The sequence below is a fragment of the Canis aureus genome, chromosome 5 (assembly GCF_053574225.1).
Source record: "Canis aureus isolate CA01 chromosome 5, VMU_Caureus_v.1.0, whole genome shotgun sequence".
NCBI classification, from domain to species: Eukaryota; Metazoa; Chordata; class Mammalia; order Carnivora; family Canidae; genus Canis; species Canis aureus.
In genome coordinates, this window is record NC_135615.1 from 43,438,205 (window position 1) to 43,456,836 (window position 18,632).

The window sequence follows — 18,632 nt, forward strand, 5'->3', positions numbered from 1 at the left end:
AAACAGTCCCTAAAAGTAGGTATGTTTTCATTTTACACAATATGCTGAGGAAATGAAACAATGAGATCTTGCTACAGAGATATTACAAATTAAATCAAGTAAACCAGTAAGGCCCTTTCTATTTCAAATTCTTCTCAATACATATTCAAACAGCAAAATTCGAAGCTTTTTATGAGGTATTACCTACTATGAATATCTATTATTGTCCCTGGAGGAATGCAGAGGCTATTAAAAAGACTGTGCTTACTCAATTCCCTGAAACTGTTCTAATTTTCCATTTGGTGCTTTTTTGCTATCTTTTCCTGTCAGCTGCCAACTTTCAGAATGTCAATCTAACAGCTCCCTACCACCATATTCAAATGTGTCTCTTATGAGTAAATAAATAAAATCTTAAAAACAAAAACAAAAACGTGTTACTTAGGAAAAATTGAAGGCACCAAAAAAACCCAGATATTCAAATTTATAAATTGGTAAGCCTATTTTCAAATGCAATTCTTTTTTTTTTTTTTTCTTTAAGATTTTATTTATTTATTGAGAGACGGGGGGGACAGAGAGAGGCACAGAGACACAGGCAGAGGGAGAAGCAGGCTCCATGCAGAGAGCCTGACGTGGGACTCGATCCCAGGACTCCAGATCAGGCCCTGGGCTGAAGGCGGCACTAAACCGCTGAGCCACCCCTGCCGCCCTCAAATGCAATTCTAAGTCAATGGGCCATGGTATAAAGATGGTTCCCATTCTTTTGCCAAATAACGTGCACATGATTTATGAAAGTTACTTTCCTTGCTGCTTAAAGACCCATGACTTTGGGTCTTCCCATAAACTGTGGTATTCTGTTTCACACAGAGGGAGTTACTGGAAATCTACTGCAAGTAAGGATGTTAGTGTATAGTATCTCCAAGGCAAACATATTATGGATTTCAAATTTATAAATGATATTTCACAGAGCACAATACGTTATTCTCAAAAATAATTACACTAAAGTTGAAGCACAGAAAAAGTGATTTCTTCAAGATGACTCAGCTAATAAAAAACAAGCATCAGCCAAAAATCAATTTCTTGTTGCCCAGTACTTTCATAACATATTCCTTTTATAATACATTGCACTTGATTTTAATGACCCACTATCACTAATACGTTCACTTTGAGTAGCTAGTGCTGGTGACAGGTGGACTGAGGCACTCTGGTTTCTTTCTGAACAAAAGTATACATCTGCAAGGGGATGTGAACCAGCCAAGGGACCTAAACAGGGATAAATAAGACCCAGTCCTTGTCTTCATGGGGTAATTAAATACCTAATTATCCAAATAAGCTCTGAAAGGGAAGTACAGGGTATCCAGAGGATAAACTGCTACAACCTGAGTAGTCAGGTTCTGTGACGAAGTTCATATTGCCATAATCACCTGACTAATATGACCCTTTAAAAATGTAAACTAGCTAAGGTCTCTCCTACATTTAACACCAACACTAGCCCCCTTGTTCTACACATTTCTTCCTGTTTTCTTTTAACATGTCATGCTTGTTCCCATCTTAGGGCCTTTGCCGTTTTCCCCTCGACCTCAAACATTCTGTCTCCAGATCTTCTAATAGCTGGATATTTCAAATCATCTCAGCATAGAAGTTTCCTCAGGGAAGCTTTCTCTGTTCTCAGCCAAAACAGACTGCCACCCAATTTATTCTTTACCAAGTCACTGTTTTCTGCCCGTTGTTGTACTTTTTATTTGGATGACCTTGAAAAATATTTATCATGGTTTTTATGAGTTCACTCATGACATTATTCCCCTAGTTTTCTTTACCTCTTAGGATTTCACCTGCTAGGTTTAAGGATTTTCAAACATACAAGCCTTACAGTTGCCAGTCTCCCTCCCAAGCAGTTCATGCGGTATCTCCAGTGCCTAAAATCTTGCCTGGCACACAGCAACAATTCAAAAGTTATTTGATGAACAAATAAAATAAAGAAACAGGAGTGGGAGAATACTGAGAATTGTGCCAAGAGTCATTTCATGGCAGCAGTGATTTTCTACCTCTAGACAACAATTTTGAGAGGGTAATGCTATTACAATTCCTTAAACTTTTGAAAAGATAAGAGATGAAATGGACTAGAACAATTACACTTAAATCAGCAACTACAAGTTCAGAAATCATGTTTTTTTCTCCAAACTAGGCCTATCATATGGTATATATAAACACCCCCCCCCGAAAAAAGAAAAATCATGGCAATCTGTGGATTTATTTTATATATACTCTCTATATATTAACTTAGTTATGAAATATTTCCTACAAATTTAAGATAACCTCATTTTCTCTCTCTTGATTTCTTAGCCTTAAAATTCTTCTGAATTTCTCTCATCCAAAATTTTTTTTGCAAGACTATATGCACAGCACTAGAGCAGATACTAAAGATTATTAATACGTATCCATGAAACAGTCCCTACCTCCTAAAATTCAGTAGGATTTGCCTCACACACAATTGGTAACGACCTAAATGTCAAAAGGAATGATTCAAATAATAATGATAAATGAGCTGGGGATACAGAAGAATTTAAAAAGTAGTTGACATATGTGGGATGAATGTTACATGATTTTGGAAGACACTGTTTAGGACTGATGGGATTCCAGTAAGAGAAAATGGCAAGAATACAGGTGGAAGAAAGTCAATAGTGCATTTGGAACAATGAAAATACCTCAGATTTGCTATAGCTGAATACAGGAATTGGTGAAAAGGCTGGAAAAAGGGCCTTAGATGCTAGGTGAATGGTTTGGACTTTATCACTTTATCAGTGAAGATGCTGTAGAAGAAACTGAGAAGTGCTATAAACAAAGCAGCATTTTTCCAAGATTAATCCAATGCTTGAATGCAGGACAAACTAAAGGAAGAAAAATAAGAGTTGGGGAGACCCATCAGAAGGCTTTGTTGGTACTCCAAGAATTCATGAGTGCCTAGATTAAGGTGTGATCAACACAGAAGAAAAGCAAAAATGGTGTATATGGAAGATGAATAAGTGAAGAATGAATGAAGCTTGGAAACAGATTAGATGTGAGGAAAAAAGGAAGGCATTAAAAGTAACTATTGACATTAGAGAAAGAGGAAATATGGAAGAAAAAAAAAAAAAGAAACAAATTATAGAAGCTAGCCTGGAGAGAAAAGTAGTTTAGTATTAGGTGAGTTAAATTTCAGAGGCTTGGGCAGCCCCGGTGGCGCAGCGGTTTAGCGCTGCCTGCAGCCCAGGGTGTGATCCTGGAGACCCGGGGTTGGGTCCCGCATCGGGCTCCTTGCATGGAGCCTGCTTATCCCTCTGCCTGTGTCTCTGCCTCTCTGTGTTTGTGTGTGTGTTTCTCATGAATAAATAAATAAATAAAATCTTAAAAAAATGTCAGAGGCTTGTCAAAAGGTCCAAGTACATACAAAAAATATAAAAATGGCTGACTTGAGATGAGAACAGTCACCAGGCCTGGACAGATTGAGGAGTCATCCACAGAGGACAAGACAATTAATAATGGAAGTACTCTCTTAGAAGGGCTATCCAGAGAGAACTCTACTAGCACAGATTAACACCTTTGGTGAGGGTCACATTTTGGAGCAAGGAGAATGAGAAGTCAAAACTGAGGGCAGGCCGGGTTTTTGTACCACCTTCAGCCCAGGGCGTGATCCTGGAGACCTGGGATGGAGTCCCACATCCGGCTCCCTGCATGGAGCCTGCTTCTCCCTCTGTCTGTGTCTCTGCCTCTCTCATCAATAAATAAGTAAAATCTTAAGAAAAATGATAACAAATGATTATTAGAGAGTTGAAAGAATTCAGAAAAATGCCAGGAAAAGACAAAGAACACAAAAGAGGCTGACTGAGAGTAAAAGTGACATAGAATAATTGTCCAAGAGAAATTCTATGTAACCATATTATAGGCATTATAACATTGTAGTTAAAATGCTGTAATAAATTGTAGGGCAAAGAATTAGTTATCCACTTTCAAGGTGACAGTTGAAGGAAGGACTTCTTCAGTCTCATCCTCTTCGGCAACGCTTACATTCCATGAGTACCTCAAAGCCCCACCAGAGCTCCTTACTCAAGATCTTGGCATGTGGAGTTCCTTAAGTTGGCCAAGAATACTACGTCCCCCATTCTTTACACCTATTAGTCCTCCTGATCTCACTTTAACTGTCACTTTCTCAAACAGACATTGTATGACTCCTCCTCCTCCCTAGTAAAAATTAGGCTACTTAGTTAAATTCTCTTCTTTAACTTTTCTTTGTGGCACTTTATAAGTATTAAGCCATGTTGGTGTAATTACTTAATGCCTGTGTCCGCCATTAGGCTAGCAAGGTCCATAAAAGATGATGTGTCTATACTGCTCATTCCACCCCTAACACCATAAAAGATACAGAGGTGTTCAATAAATATGTCTTGGACGAATATTTTAGTAAGAACTACAAGCAAACAAGAGGAAGCAGAACAAAACAGGACACCTGTTCATCTTTTGGAATCGGCTGTAATACATGGGGCCTGCTCATCTATAGCTGGAATCAGCAATCTCTGTGTTATCAAACCAAACTGCACAGTAAGCCAAAACAGCATGGTTATGGTAAAGACTGGAGATAATTCCACAATACGTTATACCCATACTCGGTGCGTAAGTACTGAAATTCTTACTGATTTTTCCATAACACATGAAACCACGACAACCTGGCTGAAAATGAAATGAAGAGCACGTTACGAAAACGGGTCTGGCTGCAGAAGGTTAGGAACTGCACACCCTTACGCTCTGCATCAGCCTAAGTAGTTCAGATGATGGCTCAGGAGATTCCTGCTGAAATGGGAGCAAATGCAATTTTTATTCTGTTCTCGGAAGAAGAAAGAGCGGGGGTTAGGTGGGAGTCGCCAGGCTGCACCAGGGGTACGGTCTTAACTCGGGAGGCCCCAACGTATTACACTGATCTAGGACAAGGCCACCAGGTGGGGAACTAGCAGCCCAGGTGTGGGAGAGGGAAATTTTGAGACCTTAAGGTCTACCCAGGTCGCGCTGGCTTCTCCGTCGGAAACAGCGGCAGCCGCTGGGGGTGGAAAGCCCGCGCGCGGCTCTGGGACTGCTCGTACCTTGCTTGACTCTGGGCTCCCGGGTGCCGGCGGCAGCTGCGGGGGGCGGCCTGGCCACAGGCTTCTTGTTTGGGGCCTCCCCGGGAGCACCAGCTTCGGCAGATTTGGCTCTGGAAGCAGACACGGCGGCCCGGACCGCCGCGGCCCCCGGCGCCTTGTGTTTCTTGTTCTTGCCGCCCATGTCGCAGCTGTGGCAGAGTGCCCCCTCGGTGCAGCTCCCGGAACCGCCGCAGCACCGCCTCCCGGAGCGCTCTTCACATTCCCCGGGTCCCACGCCGCCACCCAGCGTCCTCCATCCGGGCTTCTCGGGCCTGGGCGACTGCTGCCCTGCAATTGGTCCGACTCGCCGAAGTCCCGCCCCCTCCCCGCCCTCTAGGTGCCCGCGACGTGCCTGACCTTTTCCCCCACGCTCCCTCTCTGAGTCAGGCCACCGGCTCCCGGGTAGTGGTCGGAAAGGAAAACTCGGAAGAGAAGAAGTCAGGGAAGAATCCCGAGGGGTGGGGTTGTGTGACTAGACTATTTTTGTCTTCTAAGGGCCACAGCCGAGGCCGCCCGCGGCGTCACTGTCGGTGCGCTCGCAGAGCATTGTGGGTAGGAGGGAGATTCGGTCTCTCAGCTCCGAAAGATGGCGGACGCCTTCGGGGATGAACTCTTCAGCGTGTTCGAGGACGACTCGACCACCGCGTCCGGAACTAAAAAAGACAAGGAGAAAGACAAGGGGAAATGGAAGGGGCCGCCGGGATCTGCGGAAAAGGGCGGGTAAGGAAGGTGTCAGGAGGTGTTTGGTTTTTTTCTTTTTTTTCTCTCAGTGCCGAGGGGGAGGACATACGACGTTCTTGTGTAGAGCAGGAGCAAGTGCAGTGTTACCTCGGTGGCATCGGGCAGTGAAGGGGTTTGGGGTAAATGTTGAAGGGAAGGCAGAGTGTTGGCTTGGTGAGTCAGGATTTTGGCCTTCTCCAGTGTCTGCAGGCAGCGTGAGCTCCTGCCACTGCCAATTCCTTGACGCCTAGGTTGCTGACTCTACCCGGGTGCGCGCCGTGGGGTCCGGAGGGGGCGGTGAGGTGCCCCACGATACCTGCCGCAGCCTTTAATAAAGATGAGACTAGGGGCAGCCTGGGTGGCTCAGCGGTTTAGCGCCGCCTTCAGCCCAGGGCGCGATCCTGGAGACCCGGGATCGAGTCCCACGTCGGGCTCCCTGCGTGGAGCCTGCTTCTCCCCCTGCCTGGGTCTCCGCCTCTCGCTCTGTGTCTCTCATGAATAAATAAATAAATAAAATCTTAAAAAAAAAAATGAGACTAATGACCAGTTCAGTAAAGGGTTAAGAAGCTTAGAAAACGTGACTCGGACGACTTGGCCCTGGCAGAATAGCAACAGGAGCAGGGAGAGGAATTTAATCTCCAAGCTTTCGGGGTTTTTTTGCCCATAAATAGAACCTGAGAGTGCCTACTACTAGGATTGTGAGGATGAAGTGAGATAATATATAAAGCACCTAAGGGTGCTTAGCACGTAATTCATTCTCAAAAGCTGGCTGTCGTTGAGTTTACTAAGAAAATTTTTACAACTTGTTAGCTTGTAAACATATGTATAGACTGATTAATAAAGTGTACGGAATTGGTTATAGTAGACTAAGGAAAAGTTAATACTTGAATTAAAATGAGATGGTTCATGGTTATCAACAACATTTAATGTTGACTGGGGGAGATAACAGGAGAGTGATTTAAATTAGATATGATTTTGCTCTCAAGGGATTCTTAGTCTTGGTTAAGAGGTAGAACAGGTACATTTTTTAAAGGTTAGTAGGTGATTTTTTTTTTAAGTTTATTTATTTATTCATGAGAGACCGAGAGAGAGAGAGAGAGAGAGAGAGAGGCAGAGACACAGGCTGAGGGAGAAGCAGGCTCCATGCCGGGAGCCCGACGCGGGACTCAGATCCTAGGACTCCAAGATCGCGCCCTGGGCCAAAGGCAAGTGCCAAACTGCTGAGCCACCCAGGGAGCCCCCAAGTGGGTACTTGTTAAGAAACTTTATATTATGAAAATTGTTAATATATGGCTGGAGTGTGGGAAAGCATAGAGAATAGTTTGAAGAACTGCTTGTACCCGTTAACATCTTTAGCAATATCAAGTCATGGTCAATCTGTTCTTAGACTCACTCTTTTTTTAATGAATCAGATGCTATTCATCATGTTATTTTTGTCTTTTCTGTATTTATTATCTCAAATCCATCTATAAAAAATATTCTTCTATAATCTGTTTACCTTGAAATACAGTTCTTAGAAGAAAGGCAGGAAAATGCTTGATTCTTTATCAGTTTGAAGAGAAATGAGTTGTGCCCTAAGGAACTTCCACTGGTGACTAACATGGGTGTATTAGTGTGTTTAGTTTCTTGATGAATGAATAGATTTTTACGATTTGGTTGTGTTGCACTCCTTTGTGCTTTTTTTTTTTTTTTAATCTTTTTAAGTTATTTGAAGCATCCTAAATCATCAGCACAATCAAGATAACATTTCCAAGGTCCCCCAAAATTCTACATGCCTTTTTGTAATGCATCCCTCTCTACAACCCTGATTCCAGGCAACTCCGGATCTTTCTGACACTGGAGAACAGCTTGCATTTTCTAGAATTCAATTTAAATGGAGTATTACAGTGTATATTCCTTTTTTGCCTGGTTTCTCATACTCAGTGCTTTGGAGATTCACTCACTTGAGGTGTATGTCTACAGTTCCTCTTTGTTGCTGAGTAGTGTTCAGTTTTATGGATATACCATTTATATTTATACCTTCATCTTTTGACGGACGCTTGAATCATTTGCATTGCTGTTTCTGATACTCCTACCGATGAGATTCACTCTTTAAATTGGCTCTTGGGATCCCTGGGTGGCTCAGCGGTTTGGCGCCTGCCTTTGGCCCAGGGCGCGATCCTAGAGTCCCGGGATCGAGTCCCATGTCGGGCTCCCCGCATGGAGCCCGCTTCTCCCTCCTCCTGTGTCTCTGCCTCTCTCTCAATCTCTGTGTCTATCATGAATAAATAAATAAATAAATCTTTAAAATAAATAAATAAATAAATAAATAGGCTCTTATGTACTTTTTCCGAGCTTAGGCTTTGATAGCATATGTACTTTTTGGCAAAAGATTTTCTAGATTCAATAGTATACGTGTATTTTCAGCCTTGAACCTGGAATCTGGTATCTCCAAAGGGTTTCCACTTGCTTCTAGTGGGAAATTTATTTGGTATTTAGAGTGCCCATTGCTTCAGTATTTCATTGCTTTTAGGTCTTTACAGTGGAAAGAACTGGGGAATCATTTTTTTTTTTTTTTAAGATTTTAGTTATTCATGAGAGACACAGAGAGAGGCAGAGATATAGGCAGAGGGAGAAGCAGGCTCCTCATAGGGAGCCTGATGTGGGACCCAATCCCAGAACTGGGATCACGCCCTGAGCCAAAGGCAGGTGCTCAACCTCTAAGCCTCCCTGGTGTCCCGGGGAAACATTGTTTTTTAGAAAGTTCATACTGACATTTACAGTATAATCAGTATTACAGGGTTTTTGGCTTTATTTTTATAATTGTATCCTTTTTTTTTGCTGAAAATCCTCATACATAATGATAATTACGTAAACTTTGTTTTCTCATAGTAGTTAAAAAATAACAATATATAGCTTATATTGTCTTTCAGAATACAATATTGAATAGTTTGTGGTTCTAGTAAGTGGTTCTTTTTATCTTTAGAAAAAATAAATCACACTGACAGTGTAAATACTGTTTAGTAATTCCTTTTCTAAATGTGCTACTACCTTGGTACCTATTAATTTGTTTCCATTTATTTTCCATTTAAAGTAGATTAAAGGATCCCTAAGAAATCAATTTTTAAGAAATTACATAAAACACTATTTTACAGTTCCAAAATCAAAAGTATAAAACCGTACATTCTGCTTTTATCTTTGCTTCTTCTGACCTGTTTCTTCCCTCTCCTTGAGTTTTTTCTTTTCACTTTTTTCTTTCTAAAAATATGTATGTGCATGTCTGTGTTTGTCTTCTCCACTCATTGTTATGCGAAAGATGCCATTTAAAAACTGTTCTTCAGGGCAGGCCTGGGTGCCTCAGTCGTGGCTATTTTGCTATTTTGGCTCAGGTCATGATCTCAGGGTCCTGGGACCCTGGGATGGAGTCCTGCATGGGGCTCCCTGCTCTACGGGAGTCTGCTTCTCTCTCTGCTGCTCACCTCACTTGTGTGTTCCCTCTCTCTTTCAAATAAATAAATAAAATCTTAAAAAAAAAAACGGTTCCTCATTTTTTTCTCACTTAACATGATGAAATAGATATAACTCCATGTTAGTATATAGAGCTCTTTTTTTATAGCTATGTGGTTGTAATTCTTTATGCGGATGTAGTATTTATTCCATCAGTGTTCTTTTAATAGACATTGGATTATTTTCAATTTTTTACTATTACAAATAGCCTTGTACATATCTTGTCTGTTTTTTTAGGTTAAAAATTTTTTTCTTGCCATTTTATCTTTGGGATAGATTCCTATAGGTGAAATTACTAGGTTAAAGGGTAAATATGTGTGATTTTTCTAAATGTTGCCAAATTCTTGTCCACAGGAGATGCACCGTTTTGTGTTTTCAACAGTGTGGCAGGTAGAATGGTGCCTCTCTCCTCTCAACGGTGAGGTCCATGTCTTAATCCTGAAAACAATTACCAGAATTAGAATTTTTTTAAAAAAGATTTTATTTATTTATTCAGGAGAGACAGAGAGAGAGAGAGAGAGAGAGAGAGAGGTAGAGACACAGGCAGAGGGAGTAGCAGGTTCCATGTTAGGGAGCCCAGTGTGAGACTCGATCCTGGGTCTCTGGTATCACCCCTGAGCTGAGGGCAGTCACCCAACCACTGAGCCTCCCAGGTGTCTCCAGAATTAGAAAATTAACAGATAGTACTGTTATTTAATCTACAGACTTGTATTTTGCCAATTGCTTTATTTATTTTTTAAATATTTTATTTATTTATTCATGAGAATACACAGAGAGGAGAGAGAGAGAGGCAGAGACACAGGCAGAGGGAGAAGCAGGCTTCATGCAGGGAGCCTGACATGGGACTCGATCCAGGGTCTTCAGGATCACACACTGGGCTGCATGCGGCACCAAACCGCTGAGCCATCGGGACTGCCCTGACAATTGCTTTAATATCCTATATAAGAAAAGGATTCTATGTAGGATTCCATGATGTGGTTGTCATGTCTAGATAAAACATTTTCATGCAGTTTCAGTAAATCAAAAAACTTATCCTTCAGGTGCCTGGATGGCTCAGTTGGTAAAGTGGGCGACTCTTGATCACGGGGTTGTAAGTTAAAGCCCCACACTGGGTGTAGAGATGACTTTAAAAAAAATTAAATCTTGAGGGGTGGCGCAGCGGTTTGGCGCCTGCCTTTGGCCCAGGGCGCGATCCTGGAGACCCGGGATCGAATCCCACGTTGGGCTCCCGGTGCATGGAGCCTGCTTCTCCCTCCTCCTGTGTCTCTGCCTCTCTCTCATCCCTCTCTGTGTGACTATCATAAATTAAATAAATAAATAAATAATAAATAAATAAATCTTGAAAAAAAATAAACTTATTCTTAGAGGGTAGGCTTATTATCTGTGACACTTTATTTCTGTCCATTTAAGTCAAATGTTTCAAGTGAGCAAGTTCCACATGTGACATATACCAAGTTATAATAAATAATTGGAGAAATATAGATCTAAAAGTCTAACATACAATAATAAAGAATAATATAGCTCTTTCTGAAGGGAAGTGTCTATAAACTTAGGTTTTAAGTTTCTTAGAGTTATGCAAACTAATTTTTTTCTGTTTTACAGTTGTCACCAGCTGTTAGTAAGTTTTCATTGTAATAGATTTTTGATGCTTACCAATTCAAGGGTAGAACAGTTGAATGTTAGAACTAGAGGGATCTTAGGTATCATCCAAATATCTTACTTTACTGAGACTCAAGGATATTGCTTGTCCAAAAAAGATTCACATAAGTAGCAGCAAATATGAGACAAGAGTGAATACCTTTTTGACTAAGTTGGAAGTAATAGGATTTACAAATTTTACATTTTGCTAAGCATCAAAGAAGGAACTTTGTTACAGAAAGATTGTTCAAGCATAGGGATCATTCTATTTGTTACTCTTTAAAAAAAGTAAAGTAAAACATAAAAAGAGATATAAATGCACATGAGTTTTCTTTTCTTTTCTTTTTTAATTCATTTATTTGAGAGCAGGGAGAGCACAAGAGCAGGGGAAAGGGCAGAGGGAGAAGGAGAAGCAGTCTCCCTTCTGAGCAGAAAGCCAAATGAGGGGTTCCATCCCAGGACCCTGGGATCATGACCTGAACCACTTAGGTGCTCCCTAAGATGAATTTTCATAAAATGAACATACAAATGTAACCCTCGTTTGATACAAAAATTAGAATGTTTCAGACATCTTTCTTTCCTCCAGAAAAAGTGACTATCCTGATAACGTACTAGTTTTTTTTTTTTTTCTGTTTGTAAATATAAATGGAGATGGAAACATTCAGAATATATACCTTTATGTCTGAATTTGACTCCGGATTATTCATGAATCTCAAGTTGAGTGCAGAAAGTGATGTAGACTCCAAATGCATTCTATGAAACCAGACATTAAAGAGACTTGGAAAAATATAAAACATGGCTGCTCTTGTCATTAAAAAATATTTTGGACACCTGGGTGGCTCAGTGGTTGAGCGTCTGCCTTCGGCTCAGGTCGTGATCCCAGAGTCATGGGATTGAATCCTGCATCAGGCTACCTGCATGGAGCCTGCTTCTCCCTCTTCCTATGTCTCTGCCTCTCTGTATCTCTCATGAATAAATAAATAAAAAGGATTATCTTTTGAAAACAATCATTCAAGTGTTATGTTAACATTATGCTTTGTTATTGCTATTTTAAAATGAATTAACAAGTAAATATTTTTAAAATTCTCATTTTTAATATCTAATGTGGTAAATACCAATAGGTATAACTACATAAACAAAATTCTTTGAAATCCTCTATCATTTTTAAGACTTGTATAGAATTCAGAGTCCAAAAATTTGAGAGCCACTGATTCAGTATAGTCTCTTTCTCTTTTTTTAAGATTTTATTTTATTTTATTTATTCATGAGAGACACAGAGGGGGGGCGGGGGCAGAGACACAGGCAGAGGGCTCCATGCAGGGAGCCCGACATGGGACTCTATCGGATCCGGAGTCTCCAGGATCACACCCTGGGCTGCAGGTGGCGCTAAACCGCTGTGCCACCGGGGCTGCCCTGATTCAGCATAGTCTCATTTTTATTTTCTTGATAAGGAATTAGTTTGGGCTTATATTCATATTCCTGTTGGCCATTTGGATATCCTCTTTTGTAAAATGCCTGTTCAAGTCTTTTTTTCCACTTCTTTATTTTTAAATTTGTAATCTCCACCTCTTACGTATTATCTAGATATATGGCATATGTCAGTTATGTGGTTCAAATATCCACTTCCACTCTTTGTCTTGCCTTCTTTACTCTCTTAATGTTATCTTTTCATTAGCAGAAATTCTTAGTTTTTATGCACTACAATTTATCAGACTTAAATTTTGGTTAGTAATTTTATGTCCTATTTAGTAAAACATGAAAATAGTTTTTATCATTTTATCTTCTGGAGGCTTTGTCATTTCGCCTTTCACAATTAAATCTAAAATCCACGTGTAATTGATTTTTTTAGTGTAACACTCATGTAGGTCAGATTGAATTTCTCTCTGGGTAACTAGTCCACCAAGTACCATTTATTGTCACTTTTATTTTTTTTCAAAGATTTTATTTATTTATTTAAGAGAGAGAGTGAGTGAAAGAGAAAGCACTAGCAGGGGCAGAGGGAGAAGCAGGCTCCCATGCTGAGCAAGGGAGCAGTGACACAGGACTCAATCTTAGGACCCTGGGATCATGACCTGAGGTGAAGGCAGACACTTAACCATTAAGACTAAGCCACCTAGGTGCTTCTGTTGTCACTACTTTTGACCAATGCATCCAACCACAAAGAAAAAGTTTTCTTTTTGATAGTAATATCATGGCATAAGCCAAAGCATTAAATTTTTATTGAAGGTGCCCATGTAAATCCAATGTTTAACTTTTAATTTATAATTTTTAAAAGTATGATGTTAATAATTGTGTTCATGTAAACTCTAGAATATTTTTAAAGTAAAACTTACAAGAAAATATGAAATGTCGAAGGAGTAGTGTTCAGTTTTTTTAGGATATTCTGGGCTTTAACGAGTTTTGATTTGGAACATCTACTTCTAGGACTTTGTGTTAATGGCATATATTATATACAGGATAATAATTTATAGAATCACTCTCAAAGTAAGAACTGATACTGCAGAATTGATTCTAAATCATTTACTTTCAGGAAACGTTTTGATGGTAAATTGCAGTCTGAGTCGACTAATATTGGAAAAACCAAGAGAGATGCAGATTTTGAGGGCACAGATGAACCCATTTTTGGAAAGAAGCCTAGGGTGGAAGAATCAATAACTGAAGATTTAAGGTAATATTTCCATTATCATAAATGTTAGTTAGTTACTCTTAAATTAGATGGTTGCAGAAAATCTTGAAGATTACTCACATGTGGCTACGTTATAAAGGTATTTGTTGCATTAAATAAATGAAAAATATTTCTTAGTTAAATACATGCAAAAATATAGAATATTTGTATAAGTTTGGGGAAATGGAAGACAATATAGAAAAGGTTTATCTTTTAATATTTTAAAATCCAATTTTGAGAAGGAATTGTGAAGCCTGATTTTTTTTTTTTTTTAAGGTAAAAAAAAAACCCACCACATTTATTTTTAATGTCCCAAGAAGAGGATCACTGAGAGTGGAATAAATAGAAAGAATAAAACTGGCCTAATAGAAAATATAAATGAGAAGGAATATTAAGTGGAATTAGATTTTTACTGTTACATGTTGGAATAGAGTGGCTATGAATCTTAAGACTACTGTCAGTGAAGGAGACCCATGGATATCTATGACTGAAATAACTGGTGTTTCTTTTCATAGAAATTGATGAATCTTAATAGCTTTGCTTTCCTCTTGTATGCCATATTTTGTCTTGGTATTACCATGAAAAATGTACTCTTTCTGTGAATTTTTCAAACCAGTTACCTGTTGTAGCTAGCAAAAGTAGCTACTGTAAATGGTGGTAGATGTGTCACTGAAATATTTCAGATCCACTTTTCCAAAGCTAGTGGAATATATTACAATATAATATTGACAGTTTAAAAAAAATCATCGTTGCTTATTGTAGTAACCCTTGGGTTTTGTCCAAAGTATTATAACTGATTATGGATTTATTTATTTATTTTTTTTTTTAATTTTTATTTATTTATGATAGTCACACAGAGAGAAAGAGAGAGAGGCAGAGACACAGGCAGAGGGAGAAGCAGGCTCCACACACTAGGAGCCCGATGTGGGATTCGATCCCGGGTCTCCAGAATCGCGCCCTGGGCCAAAGGCAGGCGCCAAACCGCTGCGCCACCCAGGGATCCCTGATTATGGATTTAAATAAAAATGAAAAGTAAAATCAGTAAGAAAATGAACCTAGCACAAAAATACATCTACATTTCTTCAGTTTATCCAGTCCTGTCCATTCAGAGTCTAAGCAGGACCTAGATGAGAACTTAGGATTTTGAGGAGAATAGGGAACACTTCTTTAAATTCTAGCATGTCTGTATTAAGCTAGTTTATTTTGTACTCTCTATCGTAATGGTTTTTATAACCAGCTTCTTGTTTTAAAGTAGTGACAGTGCTTTGGAAGAGTACTTAAAAATTTTTTTTTAGTAATTACTGGAACTAAGGTGACATAATTCTTTGAATAATCCACTTGGCATCTGTACTGTATTTGTAAGTGTAGACAGTAACAGATCATTTTGAATTCTCAGCATAAATTTGAGTAATGGGAAAGATTTTTTTAATATTCTTAATAGCCATATTTTTCCAGTTCAGAATATTGATAATTGAATAGTGTCATTTTCCTTAACAGTGCAAACTGGAGGCTTATTATCCAATTATAGAAAAGTAATTTATTTTAATATAACTGTAATAATTTTTTTTTTTAAGTTTGGCAGACTTGATGCCCAGAGTCAAGGTACAGTCCGTTGAAACTGTTGAAGGGTGTACACATGAGGTAAGTGCAAACAGTATATAGGAAGTTAGTGTTATCAGTGGGAGTTTGCTTTGGGCTGTCTAGTATAATTGTTAGCAAGCAATTTAATCTTAGGGGTGTTGGAAACAGTAATAGTTCCTTTGGGGTGTATGTAGTCCAGTGAAAGGAGCTTGGGGCTTTGTGTTCTAAACTGAACTCATCTTGAAATAGCAGTTTATCTAACACAGTCTTAGATGAATTTCTTAACCTTTTTGACATTGGTTTTTTTAATTTTTAAATTTGGGATAATGCGATATACCTCATGGGGTGGTTATGAAGATTATAGAAGAAAATTAGAAAACACAGATGAGGTGTTCAGTACATGTTCATTCCCATACTCAATGACAGCGCCGTTTTACAGGTCATGTCCTTTTTCATGTCTTGTTTTGGTTATTGATATATTGCAATTTCATTATTTGCCATGTGGTGGTACTCTCTGGTAGCTTGTAGTAACACTTTAGGAGTCAGAATTTATAAAGGTAACACTCTTTCTTTATACTAAGCCTTTTGTCTTTACAATATGACCTTATAAGTTATTATAGGTAACTGGTAAGTCTTCTTAAAAGTCTTAATTGAGTAAGCAGAGTAATTCCAAATTAAGAAAAATGGCTTTTGATAGATGTTAGAACCTTGTTTTTAAAATACCTGTTTTTGGGGCACCTGGGTGGCTCAGCGGTTGAGCGTCTGCCTTTGGTTCAGGGCATGATCCTGGAGTCCCGGAATTGAGTACCACATCGGGCTACCTATGGGGAGCCTACTTCTCCCTCTGCCTATGTCTTTGCCTCTCTCTCTGTGTCTCTCATGAATAAATAAATAAAATCTTTAAAAAAGTAAAATAAAATACCTGTTTTTCTGCACTTGTTTTCATAATTTCCTTTATGTTCCTTTAGAATAGCACTTCCTTTGGCATTTGTAATACTCATTTGCTCGTTCATTCAGTACTTATATTAGACCCCTATTCAATTCTCTGGTCTTAAAAAGATTGTAAGGGGGTGGTGCAAAATTTGCTCTTAAGAGGTCAAAAGTTCTATTTGTCCTCCAGAATTACTCTACAACCCCTCCTTCTGTCACTTCTCACTTTTTTAGCAACTAACTTTACCTTTCACTTCATTTAGAGGCTTAAGTCTATCAAGCTGGGGTGTCCTGTCTTTATAACCTCCTTCACCATGCCTCTCTGTACCTGTCACATACACTCAAAGGAAAAAGCAATGCTAAGGAAGCTTGTTCTGCCCGTGTTCTTGGTTGTAACTTAACCTTGCTTTCACAAAGACTTAGATCATTCCATTTTTTCCTTGACTGTTTCTAGAGTCGAATATCTTATCTTCTCTATTTGCCCTTCCCTATCAGCATATGAATATTCAGAAGCTTCTCTTATTCTGGATTGCTTTTCAGCCACTATATTTTTCCCCCCTTCTGTAGTCATTAATGCAGTATATATCTTTTGAGTGCCAGGAACATTGTATTATTCACTGAATATAAAAAGATAAAAGAGATGTGATCCCTTACTTTTCAGAGTTGCTATTGAGTGCTCTGCTAGGAAAATCCAGGCTACACTAACTTGCCATTCATTTTTAAATATACTGCGCTTAGATTTCTTCTCCATTTCTTTCAAACTGCTGTGGCAAAAGTCAGCAATGACTATCTGGTAGGTCTGTTGACTCTTGATCATTTTACTAGTTTTCTATTTCTCTGACTCCTTAGTCTCTCTCTTTTCGTATGTTATTGTTAACCCAGACTTTTCAGTACTGATTCTTGTACGTGTGAAAACACAATCTGTTGTTCTTTTTTCTGTTAAATCTTACAGAAGCTAAAATCTTAATTGCTTCACACTGATGTTCTTTGTTCATGTCATAGAAAGTACCAGGAAAGATGTGAGAGTGTCACTCAACTAATCAGATATAGCCCTATAGGGATTCCTATGGGAATCATACCATCATTTGGGGTCTGGGCTTTGGATTTCCAGATCCAGAAATCTGGTTTTGTCAGTATACCAGGGGTTGTGCTTTCTTGGATAGGACTCATTTTCATCATGTTCATAAGAGATGGAGGTATATAAAAATATGTCATTTCCTTAAATTAAGAATAAGTAGTTGTCTAACTATCAAACTACCTGTGAATCAGAAATTACTTAGAAGTTTCTTGGAATCCTAGTAAAGAGGAATAAACATTATTAAGGGAAAGACTAATGAAAACTGTTATCCCCCAGAAGTATTCATTCATTAGTAAAAAGTACTTGATAAGTTACTCTTTCTTAACGTGTGCAGGATAAAATACCAAAATCTAACTATTGTCTCCCCTTTGTAGGTTGCATTTAGAATGTCGCATTTCTTATAACATTCGTTATACTGGGTATTATTCATTGGTTTTCATAATTTAGTAAGTTTCACTTTTCTTAATTATAATCAGGGTATAATTTATTCCTTTATGAAATACTACCCACATTGATTATATAGGTGATCCTTGAGCAAGGCTATTTTGAACTGCACAGATCCACTTAAAAGTAGGTATTTTTTAATAAACAACAGTATTGGGCAGCCCGGTGGCTCAGCGGTTTAGTGCCACCTCCGCCCAGGGCCTGATCCTGGAGACCCGGAATCGAGTCCCACATCAGGCTCCCTGCATGGAGCCTGCTTCTCCCTCTTCCTGTGTCTCTGCCTCTCCCTCTCTCTCTTTCTTTGTGTGTGTCTCTCATGAATAAATAAATAAAAATAAAAAAATAAACAACAGTATTGTATGTATTTTTCTCTTCCTTAGGATTTTCTTAATTACATTATTTTCTCTAGATTATTTATTATAAGAGTATAGTCTATAGTTATATACTAGTCTACTAGTCTACAGTTACATACATATATAAAATGTGTTAACTGTGTTATCAAGGCTTCTGGTTAACAGTAGGCTACTAATAGTTAAATTTTGAGGGACTCAAAAGTTACACAAGGATTTTTCAACAGCGCGGAGCAGGGTCAGGAGAAGGATTGTTGCCTCAAATCCTATGTTGTTCAAGGGTCATCTGTAATTGAGTTGGAAGTTTACCCACAATCTCTTAGTATTTCTAAGATGGTAATCTCATGTAATATTTATTTATTGAAGTTTTGCTGTTATAAATTATTTCTAAGTTTTGTGTGTACTTTATTTTGACCCTCTGGATTTATATACTACATGATTTAGTTCTTGGAAATTTAGATACATTATGAACTGCTCTCCACGTCTTTTTTTTTTTTTTTTTTTCTCTCCAGATCTTAATCTTCACTGGAGGAAAGTAAATTTTCTGTTTTAGGAAATAAGGAGTATCATTTTATTCTATGTAGTTTTCTTTCATGTAGAAATATCCCTTTTAT

At 38.7% G+C, this 18,632-nt stretch overlaps 2 protein-coding genes across 5 annotated transcripts in view; one reads left to right on the forward strand and one right to left on the reverse strand.

Annotated features, from left to right (window-relative positions):
- The window catches only part of DHX29 (DExH-box helicase 29), a 48,132-nt gene extending 42,734 nt beyond the window's left edge, over positions 1-5,398 (reverse strand). Inside the window, exon 1 of one of the 3 annotated variants that reach the window (XR_013379737.1) lies at positions 5,088-5,398. Coding sequence is in view for 2 of the 3 variants with exons in the window: in XM_077897812.1 (XP_077753938.1) it covers positions 5,088-5,268 (181 nt within the window). In the remaining variant the exon portion in view is untranslated. The remainder of the gene's footprint in view (positions 1-5,087) is intronic. The other 2 variants (XM_077897812.1, XM_077897811.1) reach the window with 2 other exon arrangements.
- A 79-nt stretch (positions 5,399-5,477) lies between these two features.
- The window catches only part of MTREX (Mtr4 exosome RNA helicase), a 102,131-nt gene continuing 88,976 nt past the window's right edge, over positions 5,478-18,632 (forward strand). The window contains exons 1-4 of one of the 2 annotated variants that reach the window (XM_077897813.1): positions 5,478-5,846; positions 9,687-9,750; positions 13,501-13,638; positions 15,210-15,276. In XM_077897813.1, coding sequence (XP_077753939.1) covers positions 5,732-5,846; positions 9,687-9,750; positions 13,501-13,638; positions 15,210-15,276 — 384 coding nt within the window. In that variant the 5' untranslated portion in view covers positions 5,478-5,731. The remainder of the gene's footprint in view (positions 5,847-9,686; positions 9,751-13,500; positions 13,639-15,209; positions 15,277-18,632) is intronic. The other variant, XM_077897814.1, reaches the window with a different exon arrangement.